Genomic DNA, 24788 nt, shown 5'->3' on the forward strand with positions numbered 1-24788 from the left:
TCATTTCGACCTGTTTGATGGTTCAAGTCTTAAATCTTGAACCTGGAAACACCTAAAATCTAAAATTCGTCCGTTTAAATTTATTATTTTAATGTCATCGATATCGCAAAAAGTTTCCGAGAATATGCAATATAATCTTTTTATATATGTACATCGAATAACCTAAATCTTACTGCATTCCCAATGTAAACTATAATTACTTAGGGCTAAGTAGTTCCAGTTTAACATTGAAAAACTGCCTAAAATCTATGATTCGTCACATTTAGGTTTAGCCTTTGAAACGAGTCAAAATTAACAAGATACTTATGAAATTATAAAATGAATTTATTTATTTATTTAGTTGTGCGTATTGTAACGAGAATCGGTTCTAAACAGAAACTAGCCGCTTTAAGCGCTGTATAATTTCACCGTTAAAATTTGCAGCAAAACATTTCTCCGCGTGTCTTGGAATTTGTAGCCGACGATTGTTCTTTGTTCCGCATTGGATAAAAGGATAAAAGAATCGCGAATGTTTTCGAGGAACTGCATTAACGTTGCCGTGTGGCCTGCCACCGGCCAGTCACAAAATCTGTGTCAAGTGTGTGTAGCCCGAGATCATGAAACTCGACGCGTTTCTTGTCTCGGTGGACATGAAATTCGCAGTTCTTTCACGTTAAATTCATTTTGTTCTCTGAAATAATACTTTTAAGATATGTCGGCTGGCGTTGTTCGATGTTTCATTGTCCGTTCGATGTTATTAAAAATATTTTCACGCGTGACGCACGTTCACCATTCTTCAGGAGACCCTTTGTTCCAGGAGATAGCAACACGGGATTGCACAAACGTAGCATTTATGAGCACAATGGGGTCGTGTGTTCGCAGAAAAGGGCTCTTTGCATAGCTACCGTCGTTTTTGCGATACTTTTCGCCATATCATTCATCATTGCCTTCGCGGGACCACAAAATGGTATTATCGAGTTTACCGATTAATTTGCAAATACTCAAAATAATTCCATTGTCTAGCTCTTTGCCGTGCAATTTGCCTTTCGGCTTCGATAGTTTGACCTTCTTTGGCGCTAGTAATTTCTTAGGACACAAAGGAAATTTATTGTAATTAATGTAATGCTGAAATAATGCTTGTAGGCATTATAATTAATTCGGAACTAATAAAAAGGATGTCTTCTAATATTCCACGTGAATCTCTTCAAGCAAATAATTTACTTGTACACAGTTTTATGAAATATATTAATTTTAATAATCTATTAAATTAAACACTTTATAATATATAAATTATATAAATTAAACACAATACAAGTGTAACACACAAGTGTAACAAGAAAATAGAATTTCGTTACAAATTACAAGAAGCAAATAGTGCATATATTTATTTATTAAATTTTGTTTCAAGTCTTTACGTTGAGTCCGACTTAATATTACACGGCAAATGGTTAGAAATGGTTTTTGGAACCAGTTAGCCTATTTCTATGACGGGTGTCCCGTAGATGTCGTTTCTCTTTTTTAACGAATCCTCGTGTTTAATTTTTGCAGACTGCCCTTGCGCTGGAAAAAAGCCAGCTACCCTGGAAATCGAGGACGATGAAAAAAGCAGCGAGCCTCTTGCAACTAATGGAGAGGTACAGTCATTTATGTTTGTTTTGTTGGCTGTGTGATCATAATCCTAAAGTAGAGCGAAACATGTATGCACATACCCCTTTCGCACATAGTCGGGATGTAATGCGAGGATAATTGAAATCATGTGTTGCCGTAAAAATCTGAAATTCTTGTAGGTAATTCGATGTAGCTCGCGCAACACTAATGTCCGTTTAATTTTGTACTTTAACCAAAATGGAAAAGATTTAACATCTTCACGTTTGTACGAACCAGTATGAAGATTTCATGCTGTGCGACATTATGCTGTGCGACAGTTATTATTCATACGTTCTCCATAAAAAATTAATAAGATTTTCATATTTTGCACGGTTATCGCGTTGAAAATATTTTCTGACATTTAAATTAATTCACGCATTTCAAGCTAATTTGTATCAAATTAAAATGTATTGCTCGTACGTTTTTTTATATAAAAATTTAGTAACATTTTCACGTTAATATTAATTGACATTTAAATTGTATTTCGTATGTTTCAAAATAATGGAAAATTTATTATTCATACTCCTTTTTAGACAAAATATGAACAAATTAGTCACATTTTTAAATTTATATATTGTTTAATATTTACATTTTAACTCATGTATTGCAAAATATCGATAAATTGATTACTCTTGCTACTTTCGTAGAAAAAAATTAATAAAATTTTGACATTCTTTTGCAAAAATATAAAATTCACGCACGGCATTAAATCGTAAATGTTATCGAATTCATTTAAATTCCAATTCGCGCGTTTCAAATCAACGAAATTTATGATTAGTCTCTTTCGCTTAGGCATAGACGAATGAATTTTCACGAAATCAGACGCTGAAAAGTATATAGAACGGGCGACAGCGATTCAAATAAGCACACACAGCGTATATACATGCACGATACTTGTTGTATTCATGCTTGAGAGTCTTCATCTAAAGCTGAACATGAATGTGAAACATCTTGGCGGGAAATCAATTGCGAGACACGACCATAATCCAGAGCGCAAACCTGACTGCTGGCTAGTTATAGTTTATTCTTGGATGCATGGGAAGTGTATTGTCGGAATGCAAGCCGCGAGATATGCATTTCTATAGTTACACTGACTAGATCTTGGTGCAAATTGTAATTTCCTAGGTCTCTAATTCAGCTGTTAAAAGGCGAAGCTCGCATTTACACTTGGAGATTTCATCTATGTTCAAACAAAACGGAAAAGCATATTATTTCATCAATAGACCGGGGACTTTTATGCAAAACAAAAATTGCAAAATAGAATTTTCTTTCTTCCTTCAATCATTTTAATCATCTGAAAATAATGAATTTTGATATTCTGAAATTATTTTTATCGATCTACTACTCTAAATCGTTCTTTTTTGTCCTAAATGAGTAAAATCTGCAGTTCACTAATCAATAATAATATTTGTATTATTTTATTTACGTTGGAATGAAGCAAACCAATAAATGGAATGAAAATAATAAAAAACACAAATATTTCCAACTCTTTCTTCTCAGATCAATATTTCCAATTTTCGAGAGTTAAACTGCAGATATTGGATTTTGTGATGGCATTTCAAAATAATTTAATCATTTATAAATAAAATAAAAATTATTTAAGTTAATTGTAAGAAATATAAATTAGATGAAAATATCTTTTCTCTCTTAACGATCGTAATAAGTTGAAAATAATGTATCCTTAAATTCTTCTAATGTATTTTTAGTTTTATGTTTGACTTACTCATTTTTGTCAGAAATGCATAAAACCCGCAGCCTGTTAATGATTTTCATTGAGACTCGGATTTTAGCTTGCTTCAAAATTGTACGTCTGAAATGCATAAGGACTGCAATTTCGTTCTAACATTTTATTCGATCGCCGATACGATAATTTCAATTATTCGAATTGTTGTAGGTGTTCCCTTGGAATAACGTGAGGCTACCAAAGTTTGCCCATCCCACTAGATACAACATTACCATCCATCCAAACCTTACCACATTAGAGGTAAAAGGTACGTTGTGTTCGCATCGTCGCTTTTGCTACGAAAAATGCACAATTTTCCTGGATCGAAAGTTAATTTTCACAAAAGACAATCTGTGCTATTTAAATGCCGAATATAATTCTGAAAAGTGTACGGATGAAGAAACTTATGTTCGTTTTTGCTTTCAGGACAGGTCACAATCGAATTCCATGTCGATAAAGAGACCAACTATATCGTCTTCCATAGTAAAAATTTGACAATAAATGAAAAGGTAAATCATTCCACTGACAATACTTTATACGAGGCGTCTTCGAATTCATGGCATAGCCTAAAAAGTCAATAAAAAAACATAGAATGACATAATCGTATTTCCATTTCCCAAATTGTCCACTTTTGCGCACAATCTAAGCGTCAATTAGGGGGAATCTATTACTTATTATTCATTTATTAATTATAATAATTAATGATTATTTATTAATACTAAATAATTATCAATTTATTACTTATTGTTCATATAAATTCTGAATATACCACGTGTTCAAAGACGCCGACCAGCCTTTCAAATATTTTCTCGATATATCAAATGTTCATCGTGATAACAGCTCTCTTTGAGAAGGCGTAAAAATTTGTTAAAAATACACTTTCAGATGGTTAAAGATCGTAAAGGCAATAAATTAAAAATCGCGAAGCTTCTGGAGTATCCGAAACATCAGCAGCTTTATCTGGAGCTCGAGGAAAGCAAATTTCGGAAAAGGGGAAACTATACGGTGCACTTAAGGTTCACCTCGAAGCTGACGAGTGAACTCGAAGGGTTCTACCTTAGCAGCTACGTTACCCCGGATGGAGAAAAGAGGTCGCTGTGAAACTCTAATCGCTTAATTTCTTCGTTAAAAAATAACAGGATATTTTTTCATCTTCTAAATCATTCTAATTACGATTGCACTAAGTACAATCGATTATCAGCAACCACTTTAACATTTTAACGTTCAAATTCAAATATTAAACTTACTGTTTCATTTTATATCTTCATTGTTATTGTTTTATGTGTTATCAATGTCGTTGTTTTCGATTCTCTATCATTATATCGTATGCAGCGACGCTTTGAATATGATTTTCAATTACAGGTACTTGGCCACGACGCATTTTGAACCGACGTACGCGCGTTCAGCGTTTCCATGCTTTGACGAACCACAATTTAAAGCCAAGTTTAAAGTATCGATAACCAGGGATAGATTTCACATTGCGCTGTGCAATATGCCCGTGATGAACACCGAAGAAGCGGGATTTTATATGGGAACGGGACTTGTGAGTATGAAACCCCCGTAATACAAAATAATTAGGTTGGCCGCACGTGAAATCAATTTCATAAAGCTTCACCTTAATTTTCTAATTGATTAGTAACGAATAGAAACAATTGTCGGGCGTTTTATATAGCTATAAAACTTGAGCTAATAAAAATATAATCTCTGAAAGCAAGTCGACTTAATATTGAAATTAATCGAGATCGCGCGTTAGATCAGTTTTAAATAAAATTAATAGAAATCGTTACATCGACTTTGAATAAAATTAAAAGAAATTCGTTACAATAAGTTTAAATAAAATTAAAAGAAATCGTTAGATTAACTTCGAAAACAATTCACATTCGATCACATTCGAAAATGTCTGTGCTGAATCTATTTCTACAAGTATCTGAAATTATCGAAATCTATCGTACTTTACTATCGTATTTACGTTACTATCGTAACAGCTGTTATCGTTTCGTAGAATACACAATAAAATCGAAATGCGATCAGTGGTTAATTCACTGATAAGCGTTTTTCCTCAAACATAGGCGTACTATCACTGATAATAATTCTTTCTCTTGTGTCATTTTCACTATAAGTTGTTACTTTAGACTATCTTTATACTTTGTAACTATTCTCCCACCTTCTGAATTAGTACGTTCATCAAATATTAAGACGCATATAAATCTCAAAGATGGCAATGAGAAGTTAGGAATTACTATAGCTAGAAATATTTGTGTAGCAAAAAATGGTGCGTCTCAAACGAGATGCTGGATTGAAAAGATCTTTGAAAAGTTGACCAAATTGAAAAAGCTTGGTGATCTATGTAGAAGTGAAGCTTAGGACATAATCGTTCTAAAACGTGCGAATAATATTAACAATGATGTGACTTGTGTAATATTCCGCTGAATGAAATTAACTATTTCATTGACATGTCATATTTTTGACAAAACGATGTCCTCAGCTGCGCGACGATTTCCAAGAATCCGTCGAGATGTCTACATACCTGGTGGCATTCGTGGTGTGCGACTTCAAACGAGTCTCGGAGCTGACGAAGAGAAACGTTTCTGTAAGCGTCTACGCAGCGGAGGCGATGCTTCCACAAGCGCAATATGCTGTAAATACCGCTGCTCGTACAATTGATTACTTTGAATCTTTTTTCGGAGTATATTACCCATTACCTAAGCAAGGTACGTACTAGACATACTTACATACTGTTAACAAATCTCTCAACTCTTTGCGGCCCTACGTCGAGCCAGACTCGACGTCGACTTCTGCATTAATTCTTAGTTATTTTACCGATTCGCGCGATATTTATGAATAACGTCACAGTTACATGGTACGTAAAAATAACGTCGCAATTACATGGTGCGTAAAAATAATGTCATAATTACATGGTACGTACGAATAACATCAACATTATGCGGTGCGTAAGAATAATATTACAATAACACGACACGCAAGACAACTTTAGTATTTCTCGACCGTTTTAAATAAATCGTATAGGAACGTGATTGAATTATATTTCATTATAGCAAATTCTGATGTAGAAAGGAGGAAACTCTTTGTACTGCGAAAGGTTAATGCGATTAAATAATGAATACTTTACAAGAATAATTATACGCGCAATTTTATGCGAGTTATAAAGCAAGATTGTATTTTTGTTCTAGTTCCCAGAATAATGTCAACTATTTCAGAGTATCCTTACATAAAGCTATTCTTGTACATACTATGAGAGTAATAGCGCCCTATTTTACAGTCCAACGTACTCATAGACTCCGCAAATCATAAGTACTTCATTGGAGACAATAGCATTTCGCTACTAGTTTGAAAGTATCAGATTTTTTCATGACAGTGAATATTCTGGTGCACAGAAATCGATGCATTGACAAGGGATACACTTTTAGCACTATGTAAATGAAAAAGGTCTAAAAGAATCAATTTGATCCAATCTGTTCGAAGCTTATCCTTAAATCTAAATTTAGTGTTACATAAGATCCTTAAAGCAGAACACTTCTTTAAAAAGTTGAAGTTCCTACAGATTATTGAATCGAAGATTCCCTTATGATACTTTTAGATAGAATCTGTATCCGCATCCGATAATTTTGCAATACGGTAGTCGATTATCGAAACAATTACCTGAAAGTATTATCTTACCGTAGTTTGTTCTATAAACTCGCCATGAGAACAATATGCACTTATCAAACTGTCCAGTAAAATTTTGAAGATTGAACTCCTTTGAATAATTATAAATAATAATATTATCGCAATCATCAGACTGCGAATCTTTATGAAAATTATCATTGTCATTAATTATTTTCTAAATATCTGACAAAGAAAAAGATTTCTTATATCGACCAGAAAATTTCTTGTGATGAATTATAGAATAATAATGCAACTGTGTGTACCACAAATGCATAAAAATTCGCGATCTAGTGATTACAGTAAATTCTTCCTAATTGACGCTCAGATTGTGCACAAAAATGGACAATTTTGGAAGAAGAGATACAATTATTCGAGCCTTGTAACTCGTTTTTATAATTGTTGACAATCGGTAACTGTGAAAACGAGTCGCAAAATTCAAATAATCGTATCTTCTCTTCCCAAATTGTCCATTTGCGTGTACCATTTGTGTATCTAAGCGTCAATTAGAGAGAATTTACTGCACGTATATTTTTATTTATGTAATTATGAATATAAGTTTCTATGAGAAATCACTTTAACAGAATACTTTCGCGTGATTGTCCGCAGATTTGATAGCAATTCCTGATTTCGCCGCGGGTGCAATGGAAAATTGGGGCCTAATCACGTACCGGGAGACATCCATACTATACGACCCGCAGGAGACGTCAACGGGAGCCCATGAATGGGTCGCCGTGGTGGTAGCTCATGAGCTGGCTCATCAGTGGTTCGGTAATCTCGTCACTATGAAATGGTGGAACGATTTGTGGCTGAACGAAGGAGCGGCCAGCTTCTTCGAATACAAAGGAGTAAATCATATCTCACCGAAATGGAGCATGATGGATCAATTTATTTTGTACAAGACCCAACCGGCCCTCGATCTCGATGCCTTAACTAGCAGTCACCCCATAAGCGTGCCAGTGAAAGATCCGAACGAAATCGAAGCTATTTTCGACGACATCAGCTACAGCAAAGGTGCTTCCATTCTGAATATGCTGGAAGGCTTCCTCTGCGAAGATGTTCTAAAAAGCGGGTTGAACGATTATTTGAACACCCACGCGTATGGTAACGCAGACACGAAGGATCTGTGGGCGGCTTTCACGAGGAACGCGAATCACACCTTCGACGTGAAAGTATGTGCAAATTAAGACATTTAGTATCCACTACATTGCGGATCTTTACGCGTTTGTCGGTGTGAAAATGTTCAAAAACGCACAGAAAATTGTATAAACGTCCTTCAATTTATCAGCTTTTATTTACTTATTTCTAGTTTATTTCATGAGATTTTTACAAAATTATTATAGACGATATGTAATACGTTAGCAGGGAATTATTACATAATTAATATTATATTATCATACGTTAGTTGTTCTATTAGGAAAGAATCATATAACATGTACAATTGCCGTATGATAAATAACATTTGTGGAATAAGTTTATATAGCCTAAATTTGTCATGCTCTTCATATAAGTTTACGGATTGAAAATAAAGGTGAACGTGTCTTTCAACTTAGTTTAAGTTCGCTAGTAATCACAATTAGACTACAGATTTTGATTAACATACAGGGAAACGTGTACATTAACAAAAATTGATAATGCTTTTACATTATTTTTTACTTGAAAAGATCTTCAAATTGATAAAAGAAATCGCTGCCTCGTTAGAATTTCTGTGAAATAAACAGATGCATAGTTTGCTTATGGTATGAGCTTGATGCATACAAAATGTTTAAATTCGGTGGAGTCAATATTTGATGGGAATAATTGCGTTTGCAGGCTATCATGGACACATGGACGCAACAGATGGGTTTTCCATTGATCACGATCACACGTGACGGGAATACCATCACGGCAAGCCAGAAACGATTTCTGCTTTCACCGGCAGAAAACGATACCGAATTGTTGCAACCAAAATCGCCCTTTGACTACAAGTGGTACGTCCCGTTGAGCTACTACACAGACAAAGAACCGCGCAAGCTTCACAACGTGTGGATGAATTTAACCGATGGTAACTTATACAGGACAATTATAACGAACATATTAATCTACAACTATTTAGAACTGTCATTCTTTCCTATACTTCTGTTCGAATTATTGGTCAATAATTTCTTTCGTTTCTCAAATGATCGTTAATGAATAATATTAATATAGAATTTAAAGAATGCCGTATAATTAATAATAATTGTATTAGATTTGGTCGAAACTTCTATTCAATGTGTGTTTGCTATAAAATTGATACAGAATCGACGGTCCTTTGTTGCTATAATTATAATAAAAATCGATAACAGTGTCCCATGATCTTACGCTGCCTATAACAGATGCATGCTTTCGGAACTTACACTAATGAAAACGATTAACATATTTTTAAAATACTCCATGAACGTGTTAAATATTTTTAGACATTGTTATTATAAATATTTCTGCGAGTATTCATTGGCAAATGCATTATGTGCATTTTTCTACATTATTTTGCGTAACGACATAAATCTTGAGATCGTCACTTCGCACAATGCATATCGGGAAGAAACAGATGAATTGATTCAGTAGTGGCTTGCTATTTTTATTCTGTACATATGTTTGTATTTTTAATCGTATTTTAAATATGCAGAACTCTAACGATAGAAATAATAAATATAAAACAGCGGATAGATTTTTTTCGAAAAACCTAATACATGTGGCGAACAAGTAAATCGATCAAATTGCACTTAGAATATCGATTCTCATGGATGAATGAATTTATTGCCCGATGATTTCTCACGTTTCAAGGACATTGCATTTCACGAAGAGTGAATATTGTTAATTTTTAGTTACGTTCGACATACCCGAGGACGTCGAGTACATAAAATGCAACGTGAATCAAAGCGGATTCTATCGCGTTACTTATCCGGAAGAAATGTGGACGGCGATCATTGATACTTTGCTGAACGATCACACGAAATTTAGTCCTGCTGATCGGGCGAATCTGATCGACGACGCGTTCACTTTATGCGAGGCGGGCGAATTGAATGCTACGATACCGCTCGAATTGTCGCTTTATCTTCTGAATGAGAGGGAATACGTGCCATGGGCTACCGCACTTGGGTATTTACACTCTTGGAAAGGAAGGTTGAGCGAGAGTCCAGGCTACAAGAGATACATTACGTTTTTGAAGCAATTGCTGACTCCGGTCACGAAATACGTCGGCTGGGTCGACGAAGGATCGCACTTGAAAAAGTGAGTATTAATTAAGAGGCAGCTATTGGAAACGATATCAAATATCTTAGAATCTAATTCGCTAATTACATCGATTTTCTTTGACAATGAACTTTATTCTTCCGAACGATATTTCCTTGAAAATAGCAGATGTCAATTTCTGATGACTATCTTCATAAAAGGATAATTCTTGAACTGGAATCGTAATTCAGCAGAAAAGTATCTCCTAGTTGTCAATAAGATTTTCTATAACATTGATTTTTAATGCAAACAAATTTTGTTTTTATACAAAACGAACATCGACAATTAACTGACAATAATTTATATAAGTCACTAGTAGTACTAATAGTGAATTTCGCGATAAAACAGACAAAATTCATATGCACGTGTTGTTAGTTAGTCCAAGTGAAATTCGTGCTATATTTTATTTAAAAATATATATGGAGATGTACGTACAAGTATTACTATTCAGTAAGATAGGAATTGCCTGGCATGACATTTTCCCTATCTACTACAGCGAACATTAAATGATGCGTTTATTCTCTACATTTTCTGTCTTCCGCAGATTATTGAGAATTGCTGTCTTGCAATCAGCTGTAACGTTGAAATTAGAGGATGTTGTAAAACCAGCGAAATCTCTCTTCAGGAACTGGATGGTGGACGGTGAACGAATCGCTCCAAACATTCGAGATGTTGTATACGTAGCAGGTGAGTTAATAACAAATGACTTTACTATTTGTAACACTATACAAATAGGATTATATAATTAACGTTATATTTAAAAAAGAATAAAACAAACGTAATAAGCAATTAAAAATAGTATGCAGGTTAAAAGAATTTTTTGAATATTTATTAGGTCTACCGGAAAGTTCTGTCTGATAATGTCATTGCAAATTTCAATAGATATGCACATATTCATTTGAGACATATATTTTTGGAAAATGTTGCTCACAAATTGCCATCACGCTGGCAAGAGGTCAGAAGTAACGACGGAAATTATATTGTACAATAAATATTATTAAATTTATGAAAAATCTATCCTTTCATTTCTCAAACGGACAGAACTTTCCGGTAGACTTAATAATTTCTATTTCTTGCAATCGACGTGGACAATTCTTATTTTGCATAAAAATCCAGCTTAATAATGAGTATTGACGAAAATGACGAATTATGGGTTGGCTTATTTGTGCTTTAGACCAGTGCTCGGAACGCAACATTGGAAACCGCCTCCTGTCTATTACCGCCGCTGCGTCTTGCTCCCCGCGCTGCAACCGATGGAAGCAACGCGGTGAGCGAGACGCTGCGGCGGTAGTCAGGGGGCGGAGCCCAATGTTGCGTTCCGAAATGTTCCGAGTACTGCTCTAGCTTCATTAGAAAAGTTTTATCAAATTCAATGACCCAACAACTGGGAGGCCGCATTTTTAAATATGAGAATTGCGACTAGAAGAATTTAAAAAATCATGTTAGTGGCATTCCTGAATATAATATTTTCATCGTCCTATTGAGCGGAATCTAACGACTACGAATGTTTCAGAAACTGACCGACCTGTTACCACAAACACGTCACTACTATTTTAAAAAAATACATGAAATCTGCTTGCAGGGATCAAATTTGGTAATGAAGAGGAATGGAACTATTGTTGGCAGAATTATCAAAATACTCAAGTACCTAGCGAGAAAAGAATAATGTTGCAAGCATTGGGTGCAACAACAGATTCCTGGCTACTGCAACGTTACCTCCTACGTTCGTTAGACCGGGACGTTGTAAGGTCGCAGGACGTTGAAACTGTCATAGCCTCGGTCGCTAGTAATCATGACGGTCAGTTTATCGCGTGGCGACACATTAAAGCACATTGGCCGCAAATACATGCTTTATTTGGCAACGGATCGCTGACAATGGGAGGACTGATCTCCGTTGTCGTCTCCGATTTCTTCACGGAGTACGATTACTACGAAGTAAGTTGAAACCTCATTTTGCATCTTCATTGAATTATTTTACCTTACTTTCTATTTATTTGAATCATTTTATCTACTTATCTTTCCGTTCGTCATTAAAAATTATATAATGCCGTGAAACAAGTTGAAAACCATAGTTCCTTTTTATTTAACCATTTGTATATAATTATTCATTTAATTGTTAGGCAGTTTCCAAGACGTGGTATTATCGATACAAAAGAAATTATCCGAATTGTTTTAAATATTTTCATTCTTACTTTTACTTTTACGTTATTTCAAATAATACAATTAAATTGCTTATTGTAAACTACTCGTATAATTTCATACTTTTTCTCACTGGCAAATAATTTGAAGAATTAAATGGAAAATGAAATATGTTTATTACTATTAATCACGATCTGTATCGATCAATTTACGCTAGTTTAATCAATTCACGCGAACGTTAATCAATCGATCAATATTTGGAGGAAAAATAGCTTTAGACGTTTTCGAAAACATTTCTTTCCTGTAACGAGATGTCTTCGCTGTAAAATTAAGAAATTAATTCTAATATCGTCGCGGCAGCATTATTTTTAATGCGATTAAGTAATTAACAGCTTCGTCGCGATCCGCAGGTGTCGGAATTCTTTAAAAGGGTGGACGTTGGCAGCGGGCAACGAGCACTGGAGCAAAGCCTAGAGAAAATCAAGTTCAACATACACTGGGTGAAAGAGAATGCCGATGTGGTCGACAGATGGCTCATAAACTATATGAACGTTCACACGAGTTAACCCCTTGCTCATAGGGAATGGAACAAAAATGACGCAGAACTATCATTCAGTAATTCCGTGACGATCCTTACCTTTTTCGTGGTCATCATCGACGCATGATGGCGGGCGATGCACCGAAACGAAAACGTAAGATCTCTGTCGTCGTACACGAGGTAATCGAAATCATTTATTTACCACTTAGATATAATTCGCAGATCAAAAATGACCCATTTCCGTCATGCGCGTCGAACGGTTACTTTCGGCGGACGATCTCTGACAATCCTTCGATGAACGGAGAACTGTTCGAGATGCACCGATAAAAAGAAAACCAAATAAAAACCAAAAAAAGAAAAAACGAAACGAAGAAAAAATCGAAAAAATATATTGTCCTAAGCGAAACGAAAACGAAAAAAAAAAAAGAAGAAGAAAGAAATGATTTAGCTGCGCGAAAACTCTCCCCGCTGGAAAGAATCATTCGACGCATCGAAACAAAGCCGAATTGTTTATATGTAACACATTATACACCGATTTATACGCACTTTCGAAAGTATTTATTTATTATGCACGCAGTGCGTGCAGATTGGATTACTATGTATAAAGAATGAAATTATAGAGAGAAGAGAGACAACGTTGTTCCTAGGATAGTCGCTGACCCATCATTTTCCGACAAAAAGAAAACAACAAAAAAAGAGAGATAAGGGGCTACCGACAAACGCCTGATAACGTTGATACTTTAGTCTCCTAAATATACTATACTTTATTACAAGGAGTGACAGTAGTCGCCTCCACGTGATACTCAACCCCCATTTCTGATCCATCCAGTACGCTAATCGAACAGAGTGAAGTGAGCTTGCTGAAAAATTCGACGGAACGATGCTACTTACACAATTTCGTAATCCAGTGATAAGCGCCGCAACAGGAGTAGCCTTAACGCAGTGTCTGCGATTTAACCATAATTTTCTCTTGGCCTAGAGCACGCGAAATTTCAACCGATCCTTCGACCACAAACCTCTTACTACAATTTTTTTTCCGATCTACAGTCCACACAGTCCGATGTACAGTCTCCGATGTTCTAGATCACTAGACTGCGGATTCTCGGCGGTTCCCATGGAAAAGAGACACGTTATATCGACTCGTTGTGTTCATTTTATTCAAATTACCGTAAACTCTCACCAATTTTCCTTCAGCTTGTAAACAGAAATGGAGAAATCGGGAAGAGGAGATACGATTATTCGAGCCTTGTTGCTCGATTGTTGACAATCGACAACTATAAAAACGAGCTGCGAGCCTCGTATGATCGTCTCGCCTCTCCCCAAATTGTCAATTTTTGTTTACAAGCTGAAGGAAAATTAGAGAGAATTCACTGTATCCAAAAAGAAATGAAACGTTTTGATTCCGATTTACTTGCGACCGATGCAGGACTGTTTTATCTTACATTAAGATCCGCGGTCTGGAAATAACAATTACGATTGTAAACCAAGCGCTTGCGTAAAAATAAGAAAGATAGTTTCGTTTCTACGTCAAGTTACAAAGGAGATGCGAAACTACGTTTACGCATTTTTGCGTTCGGTGAAAATCACTTTCGGCAGAGTGATCCGTGGTACGAATGGTGTTCAATGAAAGAGGACAAAAGTTTTTTCTTAAATTTTATCGTAAAGTGACTCGCTAGAATAAAACAGTTGCGTTTTGCTAATAAAACGTTAATTTAGTCTACAAACACCACGATTAAAATGACCGACGTTTTTTTGGTCCGCATTTAACAACGTATGCTAGTGAAAAGGTGACTATAGTCGCTCGTACAAATTTTTGGTGCGTCAAAGATTCTCGTTTATTATTGACTCTTTACGGGCGAGAATGTTTTTTAATATTATAAATGTTTTACCCGGTGTACTAGATTGTATTCGAAGTCTCGAAATACTAATCGAGAAATACGAGCTAAACTTTTATCGACTTACGACAAAGGGACAAAATTGTGTTATTTGCATTTGTCTGTAAACTCGTCGCGCACGCGTTTAAGATAACTCGACTAAGAAATCCGACAAGCGACAATGAAAGATTTGCAAAAATTCGTCGAACGCGAGATCTTGGTTTACGATCACCGGTATGAAGATCAGTTGGCTGCTCCCGTAAGACACAGTGCAACTTGCTGTAAATAAACACGAGGAACGACGTTACGTTTGCGTTAGAACCAATCAAGTAAGCATAGAAACTTCCCCGGAGCGATCTTGCGAACAAATGGTTCTTCTAAAAGTAGCATATCAACACGATAGAAGGTTGGCGAATCTTTGTCGGCCGAGTCTTTGTCGAAAAGCGGAGTTCTAGTTCCCCCCTGGAAATACTAATCGGACAAAGAGAATTTGGCCCCGGAAAAAAAACAGCCGAACATATTGCGAGGATTGTATATGTCCCTCGAAGTAAATACAACAAAAAAAAAAATTCGATGTACCGTGTGTCATGTATTAATGTCGCTGCAGATTGCTGGAGGCGCGGGACACGTCTCGCGTGGAGCTGATCATTCTCCATGTAAAGTAGCATAATAGAGAATCGGATATTTTATTATGGACAAATGTATAAAAAGTTTATGTATGTAACCATGTGATGCTTTGTGTGGTGTGTACATATTAGCGTAAGAGTGGTTGTGTGCCCTGTGCGTGATCGGATGTATTACAGAAGGTATCTAGATTGTAGATGGAGGACACATTCATGCCAAATTTCTACTGGCCTTTATGAATATTCGTGTGATTTTGGCGGTGATCGTCAGCTCGAGAATGCTAACCGATTTTCCGTTTGCTGGTATTAGAAGTTTTCCCTTGGGATCGCATTTTACCTTCTTATAGTAATTATCCATTGACAATAAACACGAAGAGAAGGAAAAGTCTCGAGAAAAGGTAAGGTGGACCGGAAGCGATAGTGACACTTTCGTTATGGAATAGGATCACCCAAGAAACGTTTACGTTCACCACAAAAATTGCAGGCTGCAAATTCATCGTGCAATTTTCGAATAGTCTCAAGCATAGTATACCAAAAGGTCTCAATCTTCTTTGGTTCATAACGCACTAGTCAATTATGCACACTTCGTAAAGGGTATTTGACCAAACGAATCAAAAGTCTATCATCGTAATCGTTCATTGTTATCGTCATATTTGACGTGAAAAATATTCTCACGAACGATAAAGGTAGATACAGTGGTAATTTTCTGAGTAATATACACCTAAATAATATTTTCAATCTTCACAATTTCGATAAAATATTTTCGTGCTTCTTTATTTATTACTTTAACACAAAGTTATTAGACTTACAATGTTAACGAAGTTATTATAACTTGCTGGTATAGATGATTGACTTTTATTTGATTGATTTTTAAGAAAATAATTTCAACTAATAATACTTTTAAATACGATCATCCAAGAACATTTAGTAATATTATGGTTACTAATGAAAAAAAATAGAAATGAAGAAAATGTATAACTGACCTCAACTGCCAATGATACAATCGTCACCGACCATAATTTTTAACTTCAATTATAAATTCTGACTAAGCAATGATCAGTATTATTATAAAAAGAGTTAGTTTAAAAACTAAAAACAGTAAAAACAGATAATCGCAAGAAGAATATTCATTAAAAGCATGTAATCGATAGAAAAGAATTACTTACGGATAAAAGTTATTTAGTTCACTGTACATGTGTCTGTATCAAAAGTTTGTCTTCATATCGATCTATTATGTGTGTCAAGATATTATCGCGCGACTCATTCGCTCCCGGTCCACCCTGTTGCTTCGTTACGTTTCCGATGAATGAGAAATTAATTTAGCATTCGAAGGTTAGCGAACCAATTTTACCCTACAAAAGAGAACTGTAGGACACGCTGACATTGTATATACGTATAATACGAGGAAAATAAGATCGAACAGGAACAAGGTCCACTTGTTCCGTTCGAAACATTTCGGGACACCTTGTACACGTTCGGATTTTGTTCCCCGCAAACCGATTTTCGAATACCGCTTCCGTATCGGCCGAATCCCACGAATATTTGATTTCGAATGTCTTGTCGCTAGACTGCGGATTTTCTGCGTTCATGACAAATGTATGTGCGCGCGAATCGATTTATAAAAATCGACAGAAGAGAAAATCAATTTCTATTCGACTCCTGTTCGCCTTTCAGTTGCCTCGGGAAATGTTGATCCTGCGAGATCTGCAGTTTACTACTGAAAAATTAACTAAAACTCGTTCGAACGAGAATTCGCAACGTTCTAATTGATTTCCCGCGCTTAGAACACATAGATCTTGAGTTTGTTCAGAATCGATATCGCAAATTTTTCTAAATAACTAACACATTCGCTTTTGATAACATATACCGATACAAAGCATTGAAAAATTAACTAAAACTCGTTCGAACGAGAATTCGCAACGTTCTAATTGATTTCCCGCACTTAGAACACATAGATCTTGAGTTTGTTCAGAATCGATATCGCAAATTTTTCCAAATAATTAACACATTCGCTTTTGATAACATATACCGATACAAAGCATCAAAAAATGTTGTCGCAAAATTGTTATAAATTTTACGAATATTATATCATTTTAAGTAACATTGGTTTTCGTATATGATATTGGTAGCGAACATGTTAAATAAGATCTTCACCTTCTCTGGAACAGCCTAACAGACGGAGCAGATCTTTTGTCCACAGAGAGTTTATGTTTGCACAAATATCCGCAGTCTGGTAATCAATTAACAAACTGCCGACGATGCTTGTAACTCGAGTCTTCTGCGAGAGGATCATATTACTTTCGAAGAATTTCAGCGGATTTCCACATGTTTTCGATCAGAGTACAATTACGTTGATTCCTGGCGGATCAACTATTAGATCGTCCGATAAGTTATGCGTTTAGACTATCCACGCTCTGTTCAATGAACGCAGAGCGATGAGGTGAATCCAGATGATTGAGCTGAATTCACGAAAGACGTGCGAAACGAGAATATCAGAGAACAGTAAGCATTTTATCTTTGACACAGGGTGAAATCAAGAGTGCGAGTATTGGAAAGGATATTTGACAAAACTGTGTGAAAAATATCTGCGTCGTTGGTTATATCGGATACGTTTTAGTCGTCCATTTGAGATATACGAGAACAGGTTTCAAAATCTAGAGACACGATGATTATCTTTTCGAGAGATGCCTGAAATATGGAATATTGCAAAATCAGCTTGAAGAAAATAGGAACAGGTTGTATCGAAGCTGGAAGTACGAATGTTGCATAAACTTGCGAAATGCAGCTGTCTCGATCGTGCTTCAGCAAAACGTGCAGGAAGAATTACGTGTATTGGAAAATTTTACTCCATCCAGCACATTCCCTAAACAATGCCCCGTTAGATTATCACCTATTTCGAGCACTATAACGTAGTAGAAAAAACAACGAAAAATATTGTAATGAAAAACCACGACAATTCTACAGTCATTGAATAATATCATTATTAAAAAGAATGAAAGAAGTTACGAAACGAGGGAACGATTACATCTTTTCTAAACTTTTAAGAAAGACGAGTTAACTCGCTATTGTTGTTTGCTTTTCAGTAACGCAACTTCTTCTTAATTCGATCACTTAATGTACATTATTTGCATCGATTACGAGCAAAATAATACCTTTATTTTCTTTGCAATCTCTTACATTTTGCTCGCAGAAATGTGAGCGTTCAAAATTGAAACGTTAAAAATACAGTGAACAGATTTAATAAAATGGAAGAACAATAAACGACACAAACTTATGGGACGATCCGATACTTCCGGCCGGGATTGTACACGCATGTTTACGTCTAGAAAAGGGAAAACATCTGTAAATAACGGCTGCATGAATCTTTTATCGCCCCTTTGAGTAGATTTTGATACACCCCAACAGCGAATTAATAAATCGACGCACAACTAGATACCTTACGTGTAAATAGCATATTTTTTCACTAACGGATATTCTCTTGTTAAAGATTTAACGAACGAAATCGCTCCTTCGTGTCGAACGGAAACCCGGAAACGGCCTCCGGTGCTCGGGACACGAAGGGAGCAGAAAACCGATTGGCCTACTTTACAACATTCACATTGATATCCGAAAGTACATACATTGTTTAAGAAATATCTGCAACTCTCTCTCTCATTGCTTTCGTTCGAGGACAAAGGTGTCGCACAGATTGTTCATGGTTCCTTTTTACAAAACATACTGTTTACAGGAGATCGAAAATCCGTTGACACATTCAGTTTTCTCGTGATAATGGAAGTCAACAAAACAGCAGATTAGTACAATCTAGATATTTCAGCGCTTTATCGTAAACGAAAACAATGTGCTGGTTTAGGAACATTAATTGTTTTATCATTAAAAAAGACTGTACCAAAGACGAAAATCTTGCAATAAAAGAAACATATTGGTACACTGTTATAGTTTCTACAGTAACTGTACTTTTAAGAGTGTCACGTTTTCGGGGACACAATAAACAATTTGTTCGTATGTGCTAGACTTTAATCAAATAATATCGTGCCATAATTTAGGAAGAACGTGAAATGTCGGAACCATAAAAACAATACTACTCTCACTTTTTCAATACATTTCTTACGAGTTTATTCATTTCTACGAATTTAGTATTATTAATGTCAAGTGTTCCTCTATATTCTTATAGCTAATGAGATCTTTTGATTGTCTCGTCATACGAACTAGCAAGATAATGTTTGAAAGACTAACATTTAGAAACGGATTTTTTATTCCTTTTCTTAGAAACGCCTGTATGTAGGATTTACTATACCCTTTTAATTATAAGATTTTCGTTTCTTCTGTAATAGTTGTTAATAGTAAAATAATCAAGCTTTCTAAATCAACACATTAATTTCACATGCATAATAAAACACATAATTTAGAAGTCTAGATTGTATTATTATGCTAATTTTCTAACTTCCATTACGAAACAAAAAACTGAGTGTGTCAATACTATTCTGATCCACTGTAAGTAGAACTTATCGCGAGAGTCGTTTAATGTTAAATTCATTGTTGTCCCCCTTTTAACGATCGATTGATTCGTACTACATTGTTTGATACTATACAATGGTCTAACAGTATTAGAAGGAACTCGTACTTTATTGAGGTGTTACGTGTAACATCGAATGCAAGTAAAAATACGTACGTTTCTTTTGTCGAAATCGAAAGAGAAATATATAGAGAAAATGATGATGGCGATACGAATCGAAATCAAGCCCACTAGACGCGGAATATAAAAATCGATGCAAAAGTTCTACCCAAAGACTGGACATCAGAGTAATCAAGAAGAGTACATACTTATATGTATTTTAATGCAATCACAACCCGATACTGTTACGTCTTAAGAGAACGAGGCTGTCTTGCATCTCATACTTATGAATGAATTATTGATATAACTATATATTGTATACCGTTCTCTACTGTACTGTTGTCATAGATATTTTGTTGTAAAAAAATACGAGATATGTACAAGCATACAAATGAATATATTATATGTTTAAAGTACTTTGAACGTGATTTATTTTTGTAAATATTAAATATATGTATAAGGAAACGTTGATATGCGGAGGCTCAAAGCAGTATTGGCACACTCAGCTGTTGTATTTTCGATTATGTTGATTAACTTTATATAACTTTTTAATACTTCATGCCTAAGTATTTTATGATTTAAGGCGATTGCACTGCAAGTAATTATTTAAATTTAATTTAAACATTGGATAATTAAAACACTACTGTCCGATACCAATTTTACCTTTCGATAATCAATAGACGATAATAAGATTTTCCGAGTAGTTTTCTCCATGATTTTCAGTTTCTTCAATTTGGAGAATTTTACTGCTTTAATAATAATAGCTGTACGTATTTTTTGCATAGAATGATTTTGCAGTCTTTCAAATATAACGGTATGTGTTTTATAACATTATAAACATCTAAAAATGTATATGCTATATTTAGATCAGCAAAACGTGAAACAAAGTTCAAATTCGTCGGGACAGTATAATTAACTAAGGTAAATTTAAACATAAATAAATTATCCGTATCAAATTTCTGTTAAGACATATTTTTTTCTATTTTATTTAAATATTTGCTTTTACAGGTATAGTCGTGACAATAGGATTAACGCTATTCATTTTATGAAAATAACAGTTAATTTAGTTCGTGATAATAATTATTATTTAATACTTTTAGCACATGCGTCGTAATGTATAATGCTCACACATGCAACAGTTAACAATAACCGTAATAGTTTATTCACAACTTTCAGTTTGTGCTTCTAAATTGGCAGACACCAGGCCTATTTATTCTTCGATACGTTTAAATTACGTGAACTACTTCAACGATATGTTAACCAAAGTCCAAACAATTTATTCAAAATAAATACGTAATATAAGTATTTCCGCAATATTAATACATGTCTGTTACTAGTACGTTTTAAATGCACTGGTAAACTGCCTGTATTATGCTCTTCACTTTTAATCATATCAATAATTAACAACTATTACTCCAATGAGTATAGTTCATCCGTTTTAATGACGACCTGACCCACGTTGATTTGTAGTTGATATTTTTAACAGTGGGCCATTGCATCCGAGCCTACCACTATTAATTTTCACGATTTGTCACACTACAGTTACAGCAAAATCATTTGACTCTATTTCACCAACATTTCAACAGTAATGGAAGGGTAAGTTCCATCACGTATTGCGATGAATACAACTAGAGCCTCATGTCATTGAAAAAAAAGGTCTTAATGGTTTAAGCATGAGGGTTACGGAATTTCTCGCCAGCAAACTTGGCAGCGGCGCCCAACTCCTCTTCAATGCGAAGAATCTGGTTGTACTTGGCCAAACGTTCTGAACGACAAGGTGCGCCGGTCTTAATTTGGCCTGTCGAAAGTCCAACAACTAAATCGGCGATAAACGTGTCCTCCGTTTCACCAGAACGATGAGATACCATAGTACCCCATCCGGAGCTCTTGGCAAGTTTGTGAGCGTTAATAGACTCTGTAACGGTACCGATTTGGTTGACCTTCAAAAGCAAGCAGTTGCACGCTTTCTTTTCGATGGCCGTCTTAATTCTGCAATGAATTAAAAATATTATAATTTATTAGAAAATATTTAAAACCATTCTAATCAATTTCACAAGTTTCAAGAAAAATGAAAAATCGTAATAAACGAATGCTTTAGTTCAAAATAGGTGGTAAAACAATGAAATAATAAACAAAGATCTAGCGAAGAAACAAAATGAGACAATTATACAGCATTACAAAAGGTTTAAATTGAAGTGAAAATTTACCTTTCGGGATTCGTGACGGTAAGATCATCACCGACGATCTGGATGGGAGTGGAAGCAGTCATGGAAGTCCAGGATTCCCAATCATCCTGGTCAAACGGATCCTCAATCGAAACAATTGGGAATTCCTTAACGAAATCTAAATACAAATTCTTCAAGGCTGTCGGTTCTAAGTACGTGCTTGGATCGGACTTCTCATTCTTGAAATCTAAGTCGTATTTTCCGTTCTTGTGGAACTCGGATGCAGCAACGTCCATACCGATCTTAATCTTTCCTTCGTATCCAGCGGTCTAATTTTATAATTGATATAAATAAAGAATAAATGAAAATATTCGAATTAAAAATAATAATTGTGGAGAGTATAATAATTTGTGGATATCCTTACTTTGATGGCATTGATAATTAAATTTAGAGCTTCCTTATTTTCCAAAATGTTGGGTGCAAAACCACCTTCATCACCAACGGCGGTAGCATCAAGACCAAACTTCTTCTTGATACCTGCTTTAAGGTGGTGATAAACTTCACTACCCATTTTCATTGCTTCTGTGAAGTTAGCAGCTCCGGTGGGTAGAATCATGAACTCTTGCATAGCTAATTTGTTTCCTGCATGTGAACCACCATTGATAACATTGAAAGCTGGAACGGGCAGAATAATGTTGCTATTTCCAGCTAATTCAGCAATGTACCTGAAATAATTTAACAAATAAATATAAGTAATAAGACAATATGAGTTGAACATGCAGCATTGTGTTTATTAATCCTTATATATGCAATGCAATTAATAACATGAAAATACGGTAAAACATTATGTCATCAATATAATTTTGAAAAAATTGACCATTTTCAATTGTTAAAATAATTATAAGTATAAACTTAATATAAATGCTTTTAAGTTGAAGCTGCTATACTTAATACTAGTACTATACAAATCTAGATGTTTATATAGTAATTAGTTATAAATTTTTTAGTAATTATTCATTTTTTCCATACTTCTGTTCAGATTCTATTTTGTTTACAAAGATTAAAACAACATATGGCAGGATAATATTCTATAAACGTGGAAGAGCATTTAAAAACTTTTGAAGATTTCTTTAAAACACAAAAACATAGAAAAAGTATATTTACTTACTTGTACAATGGTATTCCTTTCTTAGCAGCACCAGCTTTACAAACTGCCAAAGAGACACCAAGAAGTGCATTTGCACCAAGCTTTGACTTGTTTGGTGTGCCATCGAGTTTCAACAAGAAATTGTCAATGTCTGTCTGTTGTGTAACTTCCAAATTGGCCTAAGTGACAAATCCATTAATATTAATTAATACCTAGAACTGCCTGATTATTTCTCAGATATCAAAGCAATAAGTTTTAAAAATACCTTCAATAATTCCGGTGTAATGGTAAGATTGATGTTGTCTACAGCTTTAAAGACAGACTTTCCATGATACTTTGACTTATCGTTATCTCGGAGTTCTAAAGCTTCATGAACACCAGTAGATGCACCAGAAGGAACTGCAGCTCTGAACAAACCTTGATCTGTTACCAGATCAACCTATAAAGAACATTATTATCAAAATAAAACTATGATATGACCGAAATGTAACTAATACTGTAACACATTTTACATAACCTTACCTCTACAGTGGGGTTACCACGAGAATCGTAGATTTGACGTGCTTTAATGCTTTGGATCGGCATTTCTGAACAAGAACTTTTAGTACTGTATTTAGAAATTGAAAATCTAGAACAGAAGAAAATTATTATTTATACAAAATCAATACCATTCCATATTTATCGCTGCAACTAAATGTTCCGATGATAAATTTAATCCCTTTTGAACTTTAAAATGAGCAATATTGAACCATTATCTAATGAAAATATGAAATTCGAAACAAAAACCGGTAGCCGAGCTCGATTTTTGCAGACATTTGACCTTGGTCAAGGTCACTGGAAGAAAAGCTACGAAGGACGTAAACTAAAATAAACAATTTTATTATTTAGAGATGAGATATAATTAAAAATTAATTGCAATAGGCTCGAAATACCACGTACAATGACTTTGCAGAAAAATTTCGACATTGAACATTCGCAAATCGTGATAAGATCATCTGTTTGAGTAATCCTGTAAAATGTCACTTCCGAGGTCTTGCGAACAGAAACTGGATATCTTTTGAAGCACCAAATGATTTTCTAAGAGCAAATCTTTATAAATATTAAACAAAATTGAATGAAAATTGCTCACCTAATGCAACGCGTGACAATCCACCCAGAGCGTTCGCAACAGAATGATGTTCTGTCGTCCTACAATTGACCCCGACTTGCGAATACTCTTTATCGATTCTGAGCAGTTCACGTGGAAGTGCGACCGCAGGAGCGGTAAGGTTAAAGTTCCTTAATGCAGATTAGCAATCGGAAATGTTAATGTCTCTGCAAGATTTAAAAAAAAGGAACTTGCACTATTTCTTCAACAACCTTGAATTTTGGGAAGATTAAATAATGCAAATTACATAATATGTACGTATGCACCTTTGTTACCGGTAAA

At 35.0% G+C, this 24788-nt stretch overlaps 2 protein-coding genes across 7 annotated transcripts in view; one reads left to right on the top strand and one right to left on the bottom strand.

Moving 5' to 3' along the window:
• The window catches only part of LOC117219862 (endoplasmic reticulum aminopeptidase 1), a 42774-nt gene extending 22311 nt beyond the window's left edge, over positions 1 to 20463 (top strand). For 2 of the 5 annotated variants that reach the window (XM_033469383.2, XM_076523755.1), the window contains 13 exons: positions 797 to 946; positions 1528 to 1613; positions 3521 to 3617; positions 3776 to 3858; positions 4235 to 4440; positions 4712 to 4892; positions 5835 to 6060; positions 7622 to 8184; positions 8825 to 9056; positions 9856 to 10261; positions 10806 to 10948; positions 11844 to 12196; positions 12811 to 20463. In XM_033469383.2, the coding sequence (XP_033325274.1) occupies positions 797 to 946; positions 1528 to 1613; positions 3521 to 3617; positions 3776 to 3858; positions 4235 to 4440; positions 4712 to 4892; positions 5835 to 6060; positions 7622 to 8184; positions 8825 to 9056; positions 9856 to 10261; positions 10806 to 10948; positions 11844 to 12196; positions 12811 to 12966 (2882 nt within the window). In that variant the 3' untranslated portion in view covers positions 12967 to 20463. The remainder of the gene's footprint in view (positions 1 to 796; positions 947 to 1527; positions 1614 to 3520; positions 3618 to 3775; positions 3859 to 4234; positions 4441 to 4711; positions 4893 to 5834; positions 6061 to 7621; positions 8185 to 8824; positions 9057 to 9855; positions 10262 to 10805; positions 10949 to 11843; positions 12197 to 12810) is intronic. The other 3 variants (XM_076523754.1, XM_076523756.1, XM_076523757.1) reach the window with 2 other exon arrangements.
• Positions 20464 to 21003: 540 nt separating this feature from the next.
• Eno (alpha-enolase) lies at positions 21004 to 24681 on the bottom strand. Of its 2 annotated transcripts, none has more exons than XM_033469315.2 (7): positions 24489 to 24681; positions 23882 to 23987; positions 23625 to 23798; positions 23381 to 23538; positions 22637 to 22937; positions 22255 to 22541; positions 21004 to 22036 (listed from the first exon to the last, which is right to left on the bottom strand). In XM_033469315.2, exons 2-7 carry the CDS (start codon positions 23942 to 23944, stop codon positions 21715 to 21717), a joined length of 1305 nt encoding a protein of 434 aa, XP_033325206.1. In that variant the 5' UTR covers positions 23945 to 23987; positions 24489 to 24681; the 3' UTR covers positions 21004 to 21714. The 2 variants fall into 2 exon arrangements, with proteins under 2 accessions (XP_033325206.1, XP_033325205.2); XM_033469314.2 differs by lacking the exon at positions 24489 to 24681 and adding an exon at positions 24299 to 24419.
• Positions 24682 to 24788: the final 107 nt, after the last annotated feature.

This window comes from Megalopta genalis, chromosome 7, assembly GCF_051020955.1.
Source record: "Megalopta genalis isolate 19385.01 chromosome 7, iyMegGena1_principal, whole genome shotgun sequence".
NCBI classification, from domain to species: domain Eukaryota; kingdom Metazoa; phylum Arthropoda; class Insecta; order Hymenoptera; family Halictidae; genus Megalopta; species Megalopta genalis.

Bases quoted from the DNA above. Each gene is read 5' to 3' on its own strand.
- Eno (XM_033469314.2), bottom strand. From the start codon at position 24,354: ATGATCTTATCACGATTTGCGAATGTTCAATGTCGAAATTTTTCTGCA. The intron at 23,988-24,298 runs GTACGTGGTATT...CTTCTGTTCTAG, and splicing joins AATTTTTCTGCAAAGTCATT to ATTTTCAATTTCTAAATACA. The intron at 22,037-22,254 runs GTAAATTTTCAC...AATTCATTGCAG, and splicing joins ACCGTCACGAATCCCGAAAG to AATTAAGACGGCCATCGAAA.